The sequence below is a fragment of the Zingiber officinale genome, chromosome 5B (assembly GCF_018446385.1).
Source record: "Zingiber officinale cultivar Zhangliang chromosome 5B, Zo_v1.1, whole genome shotgun sequence".
In the NCBI taxonomy this organism is placed as follows: Eukaryota; Viridiplantae; Streptophyta; class Magnoliopsida; order Zingiberales; family Zingiberaceae; genus Zingiber; species Zingiber officinale.
The window spans coordinates 36563-54214 of record NC_055995.1 but is presented as its reverse complement, the minus strand read 5'-3'; the positions used below and the strand labels follow the sequence as shown (position 1 = coordinate 54214).

At 35.4% G+C, this 17652-nt stretch overlaps 3 protein-coding genes across 6 annotated transcripts; all 3 read left to right on the top strand.

The window, feature by feature from the left end:
- Window positions 1–3180, top strand: LOC121983767 (beta-glucosidase 18-like). Of its 2 annotated transcripts, XM_042536377.1 has the most exons (12): window positions 2–305; window positions 403–469; window positions 540–598; window positions 694–769; window positions 845–919; window positions 1019–1106; window positions 1195–1447; window positions 1532–1647; window positions 1729–1972; window positions 2150–2252; window positions 2364–2472; window positions 2578–3180. In XM_042536377.1, exons 1-12 carry the CDS (start codon window positions 165–167, stop codon window positions 2765–2767), a joined length of 1521 nt encoding a protein of 506 aa, XP_042392311.1. In that variant the 5' UTR covers window positions 2–164; the 3' UTR covers window positions 2768–3180. The 2 variants fall into 2 exon arrangements, with proteins under 2 accessions (XP_042392312.1, XP_042392311.1); XM_042536378.1 differs by lacking the exon at window positions 2364–2472 and having other exon boundaries at window positions 1–305; window positions 2578–2735.
- Window positions 3181–7756: 4576 nt separating this feature from the next.
- On the top strand, window positions 7757–10745 carry LOC121983768 (beta-glucosidase 18-like). The gene is made up of 12 exons (XM_042536379.1): window positions 7757–8099; window positions 8222–8288; window positions 8370–8428; window positions 8524–8599; window positions 8675–8749; window positions 8845–8932; window positions 9021–9273; window positions 9350–9465; window positions 9546–9789; window positions 9900–10002; window positions 10105–10213; window positions 10306–10745. The coding sequence occupies exons 1-12, from the start codon at window positions 7962–7964 to the stop codon at window positions 10493–10495; spliced, it is 1518 nt and encodes a 505-aa protein (XP_042392313.1). The 5' UTR covers window positions 7757–7961; the 3' UTR covers window positions 10496–10745.
- A 1243-nt stretch (window positions 10746–11988) lies between these two features.
- Window positions 11989–16172, top strand: LOC121983763 (histone-lysine N-methyltransferase ASHH3-like). Of its 3 annotated transcripts, none has more exons than XM_042536369.1 (12): window positions 11989–12142; window positions 12241–12376; window positions 12578–12689; window positions 12994–13093; window positions 14089–14167; window positions 14284–14455; window positions 14523–14603; window positions 14696–14873; window positions 14994–15021; window positions 15167–15257; window positions 15739–15790; window positions 15881–16172. In XM_042536369.1, the coding sequence occupies exons 1-12, from the start codon at window positions 12131–12133 to the stop codon at window positions 15950–15952; spliced, it is 1113 nt and encodes a 370-aa protein (XP_042392303.1). In that variant the 5' UTR covers window positions 11989–12130; the 3' UTR covers window positions 15953–16172. The 3 variants fall into 3 exon arrangements, with proteins under 3 accessions (XP_042392303.1, XP_042392305.1, XP_042392304.1); XM_042536371.1 differs by having other exon boundaries at window positions 15877–16172; XM_042536370.1 differs by having other exon boundaries at window positions 11996–12142; window positions 12244–12376.
- Window positions 16173–17652: the final 1480 nt, after the last annotated feature.

Below are 17652 nucleotides of genomic sequence, written 5' to 3'. Positions count from 1 at the left end.
TCCTGCCTATCTCCTCTCTCTCCTTCCCTTAACTTCACATGAGCATTTGTTTGTTCATGTACTAACTGTGTCAATCCATACGGAAGGCAAATTCTTCTCTTGATACATAGACAATTTGTTCGTGTCGCACCACAGAGTAGCTAGTTATTTCACTTTGAGTAAATATGGAGACCAAGAGACTGCTAGCATTGCTGGTGCAATTGTTGATAGGGCTGGACATGCTCTCTTTGTCGGTTGTTGTTTGTATTGATCGGAGCTACTTTCCTTCTTCATTTCTCTTCGGCACATCGACTTCGTCGTTTCAGGTGCGAATATTTAAGAAATATCATTTCACCCCCTCAAAACTTTGCAAGAGGAGAGGAGGGGGGTAGAACTATAATTTCTTATAATATATATACACAGATTGAGGGAGCCTACTCGGAAGATAATAAGAGCTTAAGCAATTGGGATATACTCACACATATTCCCGGTATAATTATATTATATATTGAATAATAATAATAATAATATATTTATTTATTTATTTATTATATATTCAGGGCGAATTAGGGACGGTAGCAATGCAGAAATAGCAGATGATCATTACCATCGTTACACGGTGCTAATAATTTTATAAATATGCATAAATATTAATTAATTATTATTGTTTTAATTAATATGATTTAATTGAGTGAAAATATTAATTATGCACAGGAAGATATAGAATTAATGGAATCTCTTGGAGTCAATGCATATAGATTTTCTATATCATGGTCGAGAATTTTACCTAGTGAGTATTTTTTATATTATTTTTTATTCTTTTAATTTTAATTTATTTATTTATTTTCTTAATTTAATTTGGCAGGAGGGAGGCTTGGAGGAACTAATTCACTAGGAATTGCTTTCTACAACAGACTCATTAATGCCTTGTTGCATAAAGGTAATCTTAATTAAAAACACAAAATTAGTAATCCAAAATTGATTAATTTTATTTTTTTTATGAATATATTTTTTGATTTTTTTAAAAATAAAATATTAGGAATAAAGCCATTTGCTAGCTTGAATCATTATGACATTCCACAAGAGCTCGAAGACAGATACGGTGGATGGCTAAACCCACAACTACAGTGAGGACCTTTTTGCATATTTTAGAAAAAAATTGTAATCTTTTTATAAAAATGAAGCTCACAGTGTGTGTAAATTATTTTCTACCAGGGAGGAATTTGGAGAGTTTGCAGACATATGTTTTAGGGAATTCGGCGACCGGGTTAAGTATTGGATGACTTTCAACGAACCCAACATCGTAGTCACTTACGGGTATCGGATCGGATCATTTCCTCCCAACCGTTGTTCGCGTGGATTTGGAGATTGTCGGTCGGGCGACTCTAGCACCGAGCCTTATGTTGCGGCCCATAACATGATCTTGGCCCATGCAACGGTAGTAGAATCGTACCGAAGCAAGTATCAGGTATAGGAAAATTGTATTTTTTAAGAAAACAATTTAGAATTTCAAAACTATGGCATTTTACCCCCTGAAAGTTTATGAAATTAGAGAAAACAAGAAGGTGCTATTGGAATTGCGATGTGGGCCACTTGGTTTGAGCCACTCAGGAATATAACGGAGGATTACAAGGCCTCTCAGCGAGCATTAGCATTTAATACTCCATGGTAATTGATTAATTAACTCTTTAATTATTCTCTTAATTATGCATCAAAAAAATGTTATGAAAAAAATAATAATAATTGCAGGTTTCTTGATCCCATTATACGTGGCGATTATCCTCCTGAAATGAGGCAAATTTTGGGGTCCAGATTGCCAAAGTTCTCAGGGAGTGACAAGAGAAAATTGCAAAGTAAATTGGACTTCGTTGGAATAAATCATTATACGAGTCTCTATGCGAAAGATTGCCCGGAGTGTGGCTCCGTGGGGCCCCGAGGCGATGCCCTCGTGCTCACCACCGGAGAAAGAAACGGAGTCCCAATTGGGAAAAAGGTAAGAGAAATTTAATTTATATAATTATTTGGCGATTTTTGAGATTCTTTTTTTTTTAATCAAAAAGCACATTCCTTATTTTAATTTTAACTAAAATTAAAATTTTAATTTCTAAAATTTTAGAATTTAATAATTTTCATATATTTAAATTATTCTTCTTTATTTTTACACATACAGACAGCTATGAAAGACTTCTTTGTAGTTCCACGTGGCATGGAGAAAATCGTGATGTACATGAAGCAAAGATACGGAAATATACCCATGTTTATTACAGAAAATGGTTAGTATATATGCTCATTAATTACATTACATGCGAAAATTAATGATGAGAATTTCAATATTTTTTATTATTTTTATATAAAATTATTTATGAAATATAAATTTTACTCAGGATATCCACAAAGCAGCAATCACAGTACTCCATTAAAAACATTGTTAAATGATAAGGAGAGAGTGGAATACTTGCAAACCTACCTCACTTCATTGCATCGAGCAATGAGGTATAATTAATCCATCAATTAATTACTTTTATACGGTAGTAATTGTGATCTTAATGAGGTTGATTAATGACTAATGATCGATGATTAATTATATTTTGACTGTAGGCAAGGTGCTGATGTGAGAGGGTATTTCATATGGTCTTTGATCGATAACTTTGAATGGTTATATGGGTATAGTTTGAGGTTTGGACTTTATCGTGTGGATTATGAGACACAAGTCAGAACTCCGAAGTGCTCGGCCAGTTGGTATCAAGAGTTTCTTGGCGATTCAAAATTGTTGATTAAGGAGACATAGAAGATGGAATCATTGAATGTGTAGTTTTATTTGTATGATTATTGATCTTGTCCGTGAGTATTGATGGATGAATCATCGGTAAATTGGCTATGTTGTCAATTTAATCGTCAATCGTCGAATGACAATGAGAATGATGGCTTGGTTTAGAGCCTGGATGGAGACAAACAAGAAGAAGATCATGATTTGAATGATAGTCAAGAGTTCCCCGGCCCAACCACTCCGACACTCAAATTAGAGGATGAAGAAAATGAATAATATGATTACGATATATGTACTGATGCGAATGTGTCTGTGTTTCTTAGAGATTAAAAATGACCATATTTTATAAAGAGAAAACAAACACTTTCCTTCCATTCTGATCTTTATGCTGTCAATATTTAATTTTTTAAATAATGTAAGATTTATTTATCACTGTCTCTTTTCTAAAATAGCTAGAATTTGTGTGATGATTATTCTTTTCCTGAAACGGTTCTTTATCTTGCATTAATGAAAAGTTGGGAGGTTCGAGGAACTACGTAGCTAGGAGACCCAAGAAACTATGTAGCTAGGAGACCCAAGAAGCTAAGAAGCCAAGAGACCTGAGAGGCTAGGTAGCCATGAGACCCAAGAGGCTAGGTAGCCGGGAGACCCATGAGACTACGTAGTCGGGAGACCCAAGAGACTAAATAGCTAAGAGACCCGAGAGGCTAAGGAGTCAGGTGGCCCGAGCCAAACATTAATTTGACCTTCAAAACCACTTTAGCAGATTCACTAACCTCCTCTCAACCGAATCTAACCTCCTCTCATCCATGGCGTCCTACTGATCATTTCCCATATCACAAGTCTTCCTTTCAAATTTAATTGAAGGAGACGAGATTTCGACTAATTGGATGGTGATGTAGTCAGTATGATTCCTACTAACCTTTTTCCTACACTTATATTGATATACTGATATAAATATCTGAAGTCAATGCAAGATCTTATGCATCTCACACTATTCTAAGTTTTTAAATACATAAGTAATGTAATTCTAATGTACTTGTGAGATGCTGGCTACCTAAAACTATAAGTATATTCTTTCTAGGGGAAAACCTAGGCTAAGTCCATAAAAATTTGAAAACATTAACTTAAAAAAAAGTTTTGTAAAACATATGTTGTAAGAAAAACATAGGTTTTGAAAAACAAGGTTCTTTGAGATATGATAAAAAAAAGTTTAAAAGAAACATATAAGCATAATCACTAAAGTGTAAGTCAGCCATTAGGAGCATAAGCTAAAGTCAAAGTCTAATAAAGTCAACTATAGGCAAAATGGATAAGTCGAATCTAAGTAAGTACACATCAGTGTCAAGATATAAAATTTAATTATCTACTGTGAGGATGATGGAGAAGGGCTTGATCTCCCAGATTAGAGCATATCCATCAGCTCAAGATGACAAGTCTGCTAGTCCTCCCTAAAACTGTACATCTCTTGTCGAAAACTAGTCAAAGACGGCTTAAGATGGGTAAAAGACTCCTCAAGTCTGATGACTCTGTCCTCTAGAGTAGGAGGGGCAGGAGGTGGAGATAACTAAAGAAGATCAACAAGAATGTCAGGCATGTCCTCCTCCTTTGCTGGATCTAGATCAGGTTGCGGCTGATCCTCTGGGTCATGCTGATGTTGATCCTTTGGATCAGGCTGATGATGATCCTCTCTCCTCTAAGACACAACTTCATGATCATCTACATGAACACTAGCTAATGCCAAACTCATTTAGGACTTTGACATCACCCAAGGCGACATCAAAACCTAATGACACTAATAGTGAGGTTAAAATGTGGCAATGAGGCATGTGGACCCATCGATTAGTGCTAACATTGGCTAAGTAAATGATGACATGGAAGATATGTAGACTGATATCAATGTCAAGCCAATGACACAATGCATAAAGGAGAAATGAATGGAATAGTCGTATATGGGAGAGAGATCAAGTCAAGTAGGTCATGGAAGACGGATACTTGATTGAGACAGCCCTAACTGGAGGTTAGGCAAGGCAAAGTTCTAACTCGACGATTAGACAAAGGAAAGTCCAAGTGGATTAAGGAGGATCGCACGTTGGCAAAGGAAAGTTCTAACTGTAGTTAGGCAAAGGAAAGCCCAAGTGAATCAAGGATAACTGCACATTGGCAAAAGGAAGTCCTAACTATGATTAGGCAAAGAAAAAGTCCAAGTGAGTCAAATAAGACCACATGTTGGCAAAAGAAAGTCCTAATTGAGGTTTGGTGAAAAGAAAATCCAAGGGGGTCAAGGAGAACCACACTTGATGATTAAAAGTCCAACAAGAAGTTCTCACAATATGAAAAATTCAAGTGAGTCAAAGGTTAACTGAACACTTGATGAAGAAGTTCCAATAGAGATCACGGTTGACCGGATATTAGGCAAGAGAACCCAAAACTTAGATTAAGCAAGTTAGGGTCGGGCAATCAATTGGGGCAACCCATTGGCCCTAAGCTAATCAATTAGGGCTTAATTCGCGAGAGCATAGAAGGTACTGGAATCGATTCTATCATCTTTAATTGATTGGTCCAATCGATTATGCAGTGCTAAATTGATTGGGAGCTTCGCAAGGGAAATTCACGATAACAAAGGTCTATTGGGTCAATCGATTAGGCAGCAATTTGTCGCAAAAAGGCGAAATTGATTGGGGCAATCGATTAGGGCAATCGATTAAAGGCTAGTTCACGAAAATACAGAGAGTTAGGGAATCGATTGGCCAATTGATTCATCCCAAGCCAATCGATTGGGAGAAGTAGAAAAGAGTCGTTGCGTGGTTTGGACGATTGTATTTGACTTGATCTGACTTGGCAATTGATTGGGGGTAAGGGCAATCGATTAGGAGCTTTAAATCAATGCGATATAAAGGATTTCATGAAGATTTAAATCACTTCTTCTTCTCCACCCTTCTCCGCCGGTTCTTGCGAAGTTAGGGAAGAAGTGTTGCTGCATTTCCAACTGATCAAGAGACATTTACAAACAACAAGAGATCAAGCTAGCAAGGTGTTTATTGTATTATGTATTTACTACCTTGTTTTTATTGTATTATTGTTCATCTCCGGATTGTTTTCGAGAAGGAATGTATGTTCATAGTGGAGTTGTGTGCATAGTGTGGATCCTTGAATTAGTAATCTCAAGGCGGTAGATATCAAGTAAACGAAGATGTTAACATTGTTTTAAGTTTTCCGTTGCAATAAATCAATAAGATGAAGCAAAAGAAGTTATTCACCCCCTCTAATTCTCCTTGTGTCCTAAAAGATGCAATATTGATAGTTTGATTAATTGATAATAACAAGAGATTAACCCAAAACAAGAAGGACATGAATTCAACCCAAATGGTGTCATTAATGAACCAATGGTTTTTGTCTTGATGCTGCGATATAGATCGTCCAAGCAATACAATAATTCAAGATCAATCTAGGTGAACACGAGACACAACCTAGCCAAAATGTGTAAGCCGCTAACTAAGAGTAGACTAGTAACAACATGCACGATCTCTTAGTCTAGTAGACCATCACAAAAAAAAAATAGATCTGGCTAACTTAGCGGCACTGCTCCACGGATATAGAGGGAGGTTCATGTAGGTACATAGGTCATAGGCACATGGCGGGGTAAACCTCAGGTTATCAGTTCCTGATAATCGACCCCTGACCATTACGCCAGAGATATCATGCGCCCACCGTCTACGATACGCCTTGGGGGCCAGTAGACCATCACAAAAGATTATACAAATCATCGTTTTCTTATTTTTTTTTTTAATTAACAGCATATATTCATGATTAATTTTGGATGACTGACTATAAATTTTGGTTATAAGGATAAAGCAGTACTCATAGAGATTTATCCAGATAACTAATATTTTTAGACTTGCTTCTCATTGAAAAAGAAAATCTTCAATTAATACTCAAATTTTAGATCTCTATCATGCTATTTTAAAGATCTGTATCCTTGTGATCATTGGGAGCATAGGGTGGTTATAAATGAATCAAGCGTTCGTGAACTAATTTGGTATTCGGTTTGGTAAGAGCTTATTTATGTTCGTCTAATATACACAAGATTAATTAAATAAATAAGTTTGAATAACTTGTTAAACTAAACAAACAAGTTTGAACACATATGTGTTCAGCTCGTTAACGTTCGTGAACAATGTTCACGAACCATATTCATTAATATTTTTTTTTCAATATGCTAAATAAATAATAAAATAAAACAAATAAATAAGTTTAAATTATCAAGCTCAATAACCAATCAAACAACTAAAATTTTCAAATAATCAAGCAAACTTGAATTGAGAGTTCGATAACATCTAAACAAATCAAGCTTGAACCAAATTCAAGCCAAACTCGAACTAAGCTCAAGTCAAGCTTAAATTGAGAGCTCGATAACATCTAAATAAGTAGTCAAGCTCAAGCCAAGCTAAGCTTCAAACAAGTTCAGACTCATAAAAAATAAACCAAGTTAAGCTTGAACAATCATTTTAAAAGTTTGGTTCATTTTAAGTTTGACTCGGTTCGACTCGGTTACCTTATCAAACAAACTTGAACATCCTAAAATTTGACTCGACTCGACTCGACTCGTTTACTGCCCTAATTGGGATTTGTTAGTTAATAAACCATTGTTGGATCCACGAACAAACAAATTCTTTTCTGGTCAAAGTAAAAGAAAGAGACACTGTGGGGAAAATTTTGAAGTAAAATATACCAAATTAAATTTGCTCTAATTCCACGTATTTTTACAGTCAGATCTTGATCTTGAATTTTTTAGATTAACTCGTAGACACGCAATTATTAATCACCACCACTCCACGCAATCTTTTATATATATATATATATATGATTTTGTTCTTCTTCTTCTCTTATTAACAAACCGACCAAACTCTCCTCCAATTATCCATTTGGATCGATAAATTCGAAGACTATTCCACCCAAAAACTTGGAACGTTGACTTTGCATGGGTCGTAGTCATCGTACGGAAGTTAACGTCCAAGCCATGCATGCTTGAATGGACAAGCAATCAGCCATTTGGATATATTCATCCTAATTATTAATTACGTGTTAATTTAATCCTTAAACGCATGCAGTAGGCTATATAACTCCTGCAAAATCTCCCCTCCCTTAACTTCTTCGATCTATTTCATAGAGATATATAGAAAGACAATAATTTATTTGTTTGTTTGTTTGTGTCATGGGGACCAAGAGATTGCTAGCATTGCTAGTGCAATTGTTGATAGTGATCAATTTGCTCTCTTTGTCCGTCGTTTGCATTGATCGGAGCTACTTTCCTTCCTCGTTTCTCTTTGGCACCTCAACTTCGTCGTTTCAGGTATGAATATATATTTAAAAAATTACATCATTCTGTATCGTAGTTAGCTAGAACTATAATTTAACAATATAATCATCTTTTACTATAATAAAATCATAATTAACTGATATATTTATATACAGATCGAGGGAGCTTATTCCGAAGATAATAAGAGCTTAAGCAATTGGGATATACTCACACATATTCCTGGTATAATTATATTATATATTGAATAATAATAATAATAATAATATATTTGAGTTTTTATTTATTTATTTATTATATGTTTAGGGCGAATCAGGGATGGAAGCAATGCAGAAATAGCAGACGATCATTACCATCGTTACATGGTGCCAATACTTTTCTAAATATGCATAAATATTAATTAATTATTATTGTTTTAATTAATATGATTTAATTGAGTGAAAATATTAATTATGCACAGGAAGATATAGAATTAATGGAATCTCTTGGAGTCAATGCATATAGATTTTCCATATCATGGTCCAGAATTTTACCAAGTGAGTATTTTTATAAAATCAAATTATATTAATTTCTATTATTTAAATTTAAATTTTAAATTTTTTATTTGGCAGGAGGGAGGCTTGGAGGAACTAATTCACTAGGAATTGCTTTCTACAACAGACTTATTAATGCCTTGTTGCTTAAAGGTAATCTTAAAACCACAAATTTATTAATCCAAAATTGATTAATTTTATTTTTTAATGAATATATTTTTTGATATTTTTAAAAAATAAAATATTAGGAATAAAGCCATTTGCTACCTTGAATCATTATGACATTCCACAAGAGCTCGAAGTCAGATACGGTGGATGGCTAAACCCGCAACTACAGTGAGGGCCTTTTTGCATATTTTAGAAAAAAATTGCTATCATTTTATAAAAATGAAGCTCACAGTGTGTGTAAATTATTATCTACCAGGGAGGAATTTGGAGAATTTGCAGATATATGTTTTAGGGAATTCGGCGACCGGGTCAAGTATTGGGCGACTTTCAACGAACCCAATATCGTAGCCACGTACGGATACCGGTTCGGATCGTTTCCCCCCAACCGTTGCTCACGTGAGTTTGGCAATTGTTGGTCGGGTGACTCGAGCACCGAGCCTTATGTTGCGGCTCATAACATAATCTTGGCCCATGCTACTGCAGTAGAAACTTACCGGAGCAAGTATCAGGTAGAAAAATTGTAGTTTTAAGAAAAAATACATTTGAAAATTATGGCATTTTACCCCTGAAAGTTTATTAAATTAGATAAAACAAGGAGGTGCTATTGGAATTGTGATGGCGGCCACTTGGTTTGAGCCACTCAGGAATATAACGGAGGATTACAAGGCATCTCAACGAGCATTAGCATTTAATACTCCATGGTAATCGATTAATTAACTTTTTAATTATTCTCTTAATTATGCATAAAAAAATGTTATGAAAAAAATAATAATAATTACAGGTTTCTTGATCCCATTATCCGCGGCGATTACCCTCCTGAAATGCGGCAAATTTTGGGATCCAGACTGCCAAAGTTCTCAGGGAGTGACAGGAGAAAATTGCAAAGTAAATTGGACTTCATTGGAATAAATCATTATACGAGTCTCTATGCGAAAGATTGCCCGGAGTGTGGCTCCGTGGGGCCCCAAGGCGATGCCCTCGTGCTCACCACCGGAGAAAGAAACGGAGTCCCCATTGGAAAAAAGGTGAGAGGAATTTATTTTATATAATTGTTTTAGAATTTAATAATTTTCATATATTTAAATTATTCTTATTTCATTTACATTTATTTACTTATTTATTTTTACACGTGCAGACGGCCATGAAAGACTTCTTTGTAGTTCCACGTGGCATGGAGAAGGTCGTGATGTACGTGAAGCAAAGATACGAAAATATACCCATGTTTATTACAGAAAATGGTTAGTATATATGCTCATTAATCACATGAGAAAATTAATGATGAGAATTTTAATATTTTCAAAATTATAAAAAATTATTTATGAAATAAAAATTTTACGCAGGATATCCACAAAACAGCGACCAGAATATTCCATTGAAAACACTGTTAAATGATAAGGAGAGAGTGGAATACTTGCAAACCTACCTCACTTCTTTGCACCGAGCAATGAGGTATAATTAACTAATTAATTAATTTTATTTGTTAGTAATTGTGATCTTAATGAAGTTGATTAATGACTAATGATGATTAATTTTGGTGACAGGCAAGGTGCTGATGTGAGGGGGTATTTCATATGGTCTTTGATTGATAACTTCGAATGGTTATACGGGTATAGTTTGAGGTTTGGACTTTATCATGTGGATTATGAGACACAAGTAAGAACTCCAAAGAGCTCGGCCAATTGGTATCAACAGTTTCTTGGCGATTCAAAATTGTTGATTAAGAAGACTTAGAAGATGGAATCGTAAAAAGTTAATTAGGTTTGTCCCCAAGACGTAGCACAGCTGGAGGTGATTTTTTTTTATATCCGTGGGACCAGTTCTAAAGGGTCGTTGATGTGACGATTCCATATTTTTTTTTAAAAAAAAAAGTTAATTAAGGAGAATTTGTGTAGTTTTATTTGTATAATTATGTTTAATGTACTTTATTTATTGATAATGTAATGAATTTATTGTTGATAATGTAATGAATTTATTTATTAAAAAAGGCAAAAAATATTCAAAAATATCTCTTTGTTAATCTATATCATTCAAAAACATTAAAATAATACTTATCTATAATTTTCTATCTAAAAAAAAATTATTTTAAAGAGGGATGTTTTGGGAATTTAATTATTAATGAAATATTGTTTTAATAAATTTTAAAAGATAAATGTTTTTTTTTGTGATATAGAAAAAACAATGCCCTTTTAATTTAAAAAAAATTACATGAATATATTGTTGGATATAAGTGATGTGAATAGAGAAAAGGTGGACTTTAGTTCTATATTGAGAGTTTGATGGCATGTTGGTTGGTTTATATTGATTCATATATATTGAGGATGTGAATAAATGTATGGGAAGAGACTCTCTCTCATGCGTGGGTGCGTAGGGGGTGCACTCAACCATGTTGATTCGTGTGTGAGCACGATCTTCGTGCATCGAATGTCGGACCGGTCGAGATTAATACAGAATAAAAACGGTTAAGCGATAATGAGTGAAACGGTGGACGTTTCATTGCTCAGTAAATAATGGTCATTAATCAACCATTAACTTGGTATGTCTCTTTGATTGCTCGGCTCGATTTGTCTGCCCACCCGGTCGACCTCTTTCTGCCTCTAGATTGTACTGCTCAGTCGACCTTTCTGATCTGCTATGTCCGTTTGTGCTGCTCGGTTGACCTTTCTGATCTGCTATGTCCGCTCGTGCTGCTCGGTCAATCAGCTCGGTCTGTCTGCCCCGTCCGGTCAGACTCTTTCTACCTCTAGATCATACTGCTCGGTCGACCTTTCTGATCTGCTACGTCCGCTCGTGCTGCTCGGTCGATCAACTCGTTTTGTCAACATTGTACAGACTGTTTTCATAACCTGACAGTATGAGATTATCCGCTCAGATCATCTCTATTATAAATTGAATTTAAATTTTATATAATTTTAAATTCAACTAATATCCCGTATATTTCCACTAACATATTATTTTTTCGAACATACATTTATTCAATTTTAAAAAACACTTTTTTGCATGCATGAAATATTTTTAAACAATTGGTATGGTTTTAAATTTTAAATTAAGGGAATTAAAATAAAACTAACATGTTAGGAAAAAAAATATTGAATCAGGTACCAATCAGGAACAAATCTCATAGAAGTTTGCTATCGGTGGTTAGCGCCAAGTTGGGATCCAATTGAGAATAAGATGGCAGGGGGCAAAATGAACATTTTAGGGATCATGGTTAAGGACGGACGGCTGAGTCAACTATTTAGTTAAAAAAAAACAGAGAGAAAGCCAAGGTAAAGTAAAAGAAAATTACGGCATTCTCTTCGATTTCCTGTCGCTCGCCATGGATTCCAGAGGCTCGAATCCATAGCGGCGATTTGATCCGTCTCCGCCATGAAGAAGAAGGTATGCATCTTCTCCTCCGCTTGCCATCGCCCTTTTCATGCTCTTAGCGTCTTCGTAATCCATCTACTTCTCCCCTTTGACGCGGATCGGGCGGGCAGAAGCTCTCCAGCGAAGACTTGTTCCGAGAGCTGCTGCAGCAGCTCGGAGACGACGAGCCCGTGGAGTTCCAACTCCCGGATTGGTCGAAGCAGCGGAAATTGACGCCCTACACGAGCTACACCGCAATAAGGCGCAGTATCCTTTTGCTTGTTCATCGCCCCCTTTCCGTCCTTTCATGCAACGATTCTGATTCATGTGCGTGTGATCCGACATTTCCACTGCAGCAACTGTTTGTGAGCAAGTCTTTATTTCTAGAAGAGGGGATTTGAGAAGGAAAAGGGATTAAAAATCAGTTTTTTTTTTGTCGATTATAATTGTTTTCCTTGACCAAAGAAGATGTTTATCTCACCAAGAAGATGAAAACGCGCGTGCCAGATGAGGGCATTTTCTGCTCCTGCGTTCTTTCGCCGGGAATGCCAGCCGTCTGTGGAAAAGATTGCCTTTGTGGGTAAGTCTTACCCAGTGTTTAGGAACTTGGTTATATCATTGATGAGATAACCTTATCCAATAACCATCATCGACGGATGAGCATCGTCTATTATTAGCATCTCCTCTTCCAACATATTCACAATCTCGAAATTAGTTGAATAATTTCTTTTTTTTGCCTGTTCACCCATTAATCAGTTTTTTTGTGTGGGCTGAATGACTCTCTACATGCCTTAAAGATTTACATTTCTCCTAATATTTACTCACTTCGAAGTTTGGAGTAAAACTACAGTGCATCTCAACAAATGACATCTTTGGGTTAACAGGATGCTTTTGTCTTGCTGCTCTATGAGTTGCAAGTGTGGAAATCTATGCATTAACAAACCGTTCCAGTACCGACCAGTGAAGCAAATGAAGTTAATTGAGGTACAAATCTTGACCATGTCCTTGCCCCTTCTTTTTGTTCGGAGTCTGTTCACAGTTTTTACAGTGATTATTCTGAGAAAAAAGGCAACGGCGAATATTTAGTAATAGTGTGTTCAACCAATATCTATCAATGGCCTCAAATCAACAGATTCTTTATTCCTAACTATTCTCAGCTGTTTGTTTTGTGTAGGTCGGCTTAATTAGAGATCCTCATATGCTTAAATTTCAAAGACCATTTTGTTTTTTTTTTCTGTCCTCGGCCTCCAAGAACTCTGTCTGGTTTGCTTTCCTGCTCTTAATTATGATAATGTATTTACATCTATTTAATTTTCTAACTAGAATACGAAAATGACTGGCTTAGATGGAATCACTTTTAATTTTATCTGGTTCCACTCTTTTGGTTCTCACTATCTGTATATGCATCTATTTAGCTTGCCATCATTTGCTTTTAGTTTTATTCTGATTATGTTTTATACCTAACAGTTTAGTATCCTGACAACGAAGTGTAGTTATAGTTAGTCAATAGTTCGTTCTACACTTTTGTTACTGATGTATGATTATTTGCATTATTTTTTGGACCAATGGAAGAAAAGTATGATATTTTGTTACAATTATTGCCTGGTTAAGAGAAGGTATGATATGTTTTTTTTCACAGATTGGTAATCTTATATAATGAGATTACTGGATGGTGAGCTAGGTACTGAGTAAGAGTTAATCAACAAACTGATTCAGTTACTAAGCAATTTCGAAAGTCAAATGATCAAGCACTCATTTACTTTTAAAATTTTACTCTAGCTCACAGTACCTTTGATAATCCACTTTTGAATGCAAACACGGTGCCAATCCCTCTCTTACTGGGGGTTGCACCTACAATGACTCAATTTGAAACCCTTTCTTGGTTTATCTTATTTCCGTTAATCGTGTTCCTTTGAAACAAATAGTTGTAAATTAGATATGTTTATCAGTCTTGTATGAAACCGATCTTTATTTTGTAGACAGAGAAATGCGGAGCTGGGATAGTAACTGAAGAAGATATAAAAAGAGGGGACTTTGTGATTGAATATGTTGGCGAAGGTAAATATTTGATAATAATCACCATATATTCAAATAGGCAGCAAGATGAATATATATATATATATACACACTTGTATATTTCTGACTGTATTCTCTCCTTTGCTAAATCTCCTCAGTGATTGATGACAAAACATGTGAGGAAAGGCTGTGGAAAATGAAACATTGTGGCGATACCAATTTTTACCTGTGCGAGATCAGTAGGGACATGGTCATTGATGCTACATTCAAGGGAAACAAGTCTAGGTTTATAAACCATAGCTGCCAGCCTAATACTGAGATGCAAAAATGGTTATCCTCTATACTTTGTCATAGAATCCATAAAATTAGAAACTGTTTCTCACGATTCCTTATGTAGGACAATTGATGGAGAAATCCGCATTGGAATATTTGCAACCCGGGACATAAAGAAGGGGGAGGAACTGACCTACGATTATAAGTAAGTTTACATCAATGTTTTTTTTGCCCCCTAAACTTTTTTTTCATCGAGAGTATTTTTGTGATTTCAATAGAAGTCCCTGTGATTCACAGGTTTGTACAATTTGGAGCAGACCAGAATTGCTATTGTGGTTCAGTAGGTTGCAGGAAAAAGTTGGGTAGCAAACCAGGAAAGCTAAAAATTCCTACTTCAGATGATTCTTTGGAATTAATACTTTGTCAGATGGCAGCTTCCGCTCCCAGTTCAAAGTCACTTCTTTATGCAAAAACTGTAAGTTTCTTATGCCGCTTCAATTAAGTTGAGATTTACAATGCTTCTTAAAGTCTCTGTGACAAAATTGAAAGATTCCTCTTTACCAAATTTGATTAATGTTGGAATTCTATTTTATAGGATTTGCAAAGTGGGAGACCGAATATGGGTAAGACAGAATCAAATTTATTGAATTATGAGTAACTGTTATTTTTAACTGATCATTGCATCATATGATTCGGACAATTGTGAATACACTGTGTTTTGTGAATTGTTAGTCAAATATATAATTAAAATTCTTCTACACTCTGAAGGATCATGCTCTCTTCTTGCTCCCAAAAGAAAGAGTGATTTCGAGAGTTGCGTCGGTGAAGTTGTGCGAGTATGGTCCCCGCAGGATAAAAGGTACCCAATGTTTCTCTATCTGAATGCATTCTAACATTCATTCCTTGCTACACCATATGGTTCAACTTATAGTCCACTTTTCCTAGTTTTCAAGTGGCGATTTTCATGATAAATAAGTATGGGTACAAATTTGGTATAAAAAGCATCTATAGGACTTCTGAAGTGGATATGAAATGCAGCTGAAATTGGACTTACGCTTTCTACCGCCAATAAGCATACGCATTCGAACATTGCATCAGGGGATGGGCCTTAGAGCGAAAGCCTTTCGTGATCATGTTAGCTGAAGAACTCTGCATGATTCGAACTAAAAGAGCCAACTCTATCTCTGAAGTTCTCAATGATGCTCGCTAATAAACTTTTTGTGTTCACTTGTTTGAAACTTTTTATTTTATGCTCACCTAGACTTGTGTTTGCTTGTTCGAAACTTTTTTTTTTTATGTTTTACCTTTAGTGCTCAGATGTAAAGTATCAAATGTCGCAGGTATTATGGCGGAGTCATACTAGCGTTCCACCGCTTTTCCAAGGAACACACTGTAAGTAATTTATTTTCCATGGATAGTTGAGGAATCTACAGACTCCTGAGAAGTTCTGCAATCTTTTACTTTTTCTGTTTCACCAGATAGTCACAGAGGATGAGCGAGTTGTGCAAGTCGATCTCTCGAAGGAAGATTGGGATCTCTTATGATCGTCAGTGATCGTCCAGTCGTGGAGTCATTCTGAGCGTCTACTACCGCTCTCCGACGGCATTAAAAACTAGGTTTACTAGCTGCTCTGAATGTAAGCTCTTGTCGAACTCCAGAATTTTAGTGATCTTGAAGATGTGCAAAATTGTTAGGGTCAATAAGCATTCTATTTAAGGCTATGGCTAATAACTTAAATCATTCAATCATAACCTAAGAAGTGGTTTGTTATTTAGTTCTCGATCGATTTGTAAGGATGAAATTCATCATTCAGTCTGTCAAGTGGCATATGAAATACATCAAATAGACGATACAGGTGACTTTGAGCTACCTTTTGAGATACGGGCATACATCGTTTCATAAGTTAGGATGATAAGCAAGGGATTTGGACCATAATTTGTTGAATTGTGGTATGGATTGTATGATCTGGAAATATCAAATCGCTTTTGGGTCGTTTGGATTCATCTTTTGCGATGGAATCAAAGCAGAATCGGTGAGATCGGTAAAATTAGAGCAACATCGATCTTACGTTACAACGATTCTATATATTTTTTGTTTGGGTTGATTTGTTGGCATTTAAACTAGATCATCTTGTGGTGTTTTTTTGATCCGAAGATACAAACCCTAAAGATTTTATCCTAATTCCAAATACATCTTGCATAGGATCATAATTCTATCAACTATGATTTGGACCATTGCAAGCCATAGTCTATTGTTGCAAGAAACAAGGTCTATTCCGCTACGGGTCGGTCCATATGACAGCTCTATATGTTGCTAGAGCTTTTGATTTGGTTTAGGCAAATCGGGTTGGCGTACTCCGTCAAACAATTTAAGTGGATTGAGTTGAAATTTTATCAACTCATTTAAAAACGGATCTAGGCGGGCCTATCTGCTTAGGTCTGTTCTCGATGGGCTTGAATTATCCTATAGGTTAAGGACAAAAAAATATCCCAAAACTTAAAATTAAAATGAAAAATTCAACAACTTTAAAGATCAAACTTTAACTTGAATCAGCTAACTCCAACTTTATACTTAAATAAAATAAAACACAAGTGTAAAAAGAACAAAAAGCAAATGCTCATAAAAACATACTCTTAAATTAAAAATGCAAACTTTAACTTGAATCAGCTAACTCCAACTTTTATACTTAAATAAAATAAAACACAAGTGTAAAAAGAACAAAAAGCAAATGCTCATAAAAACATACTCTTAAATTAAAAATGCAAAGTCCCCACTCCCAATGCAAAGTCCCCACTCCCAGTTAAACTTTGGATATGAAGATACTTAATATTATCGCATCTGTGTACTAAATTATGGGTTTGATCTGTCTAATCCGTAATCTAAATTTAAAAATTATATTTTTTTATATATAATTTTATTTTTTTGGTAGGTTCATAAAATTTAAAGGAGAGTTCTATAAAATCGTAGCTTAATCTGTTATATTATATAGAGCTAAATGTTGAGTTATGACTCAACACATGAGCAGAAGATGAGAGTTGCATAGATGAGTATATTAAGATGGATGTATGTACGAAATGTGCGACGTAAGATATGTAGGATATCATCCTCTCTCTCTATATATTTAAACTTTATATCCTGCTCACCCACAATGATCGACCACCAGGCCCGGCTAAGGCATAGGCCATTAAGACCTATGCCTAGGGCCCCAATATTACTGGGTCCATTGATTAAATAATTAAGTAGACAATTAAAAA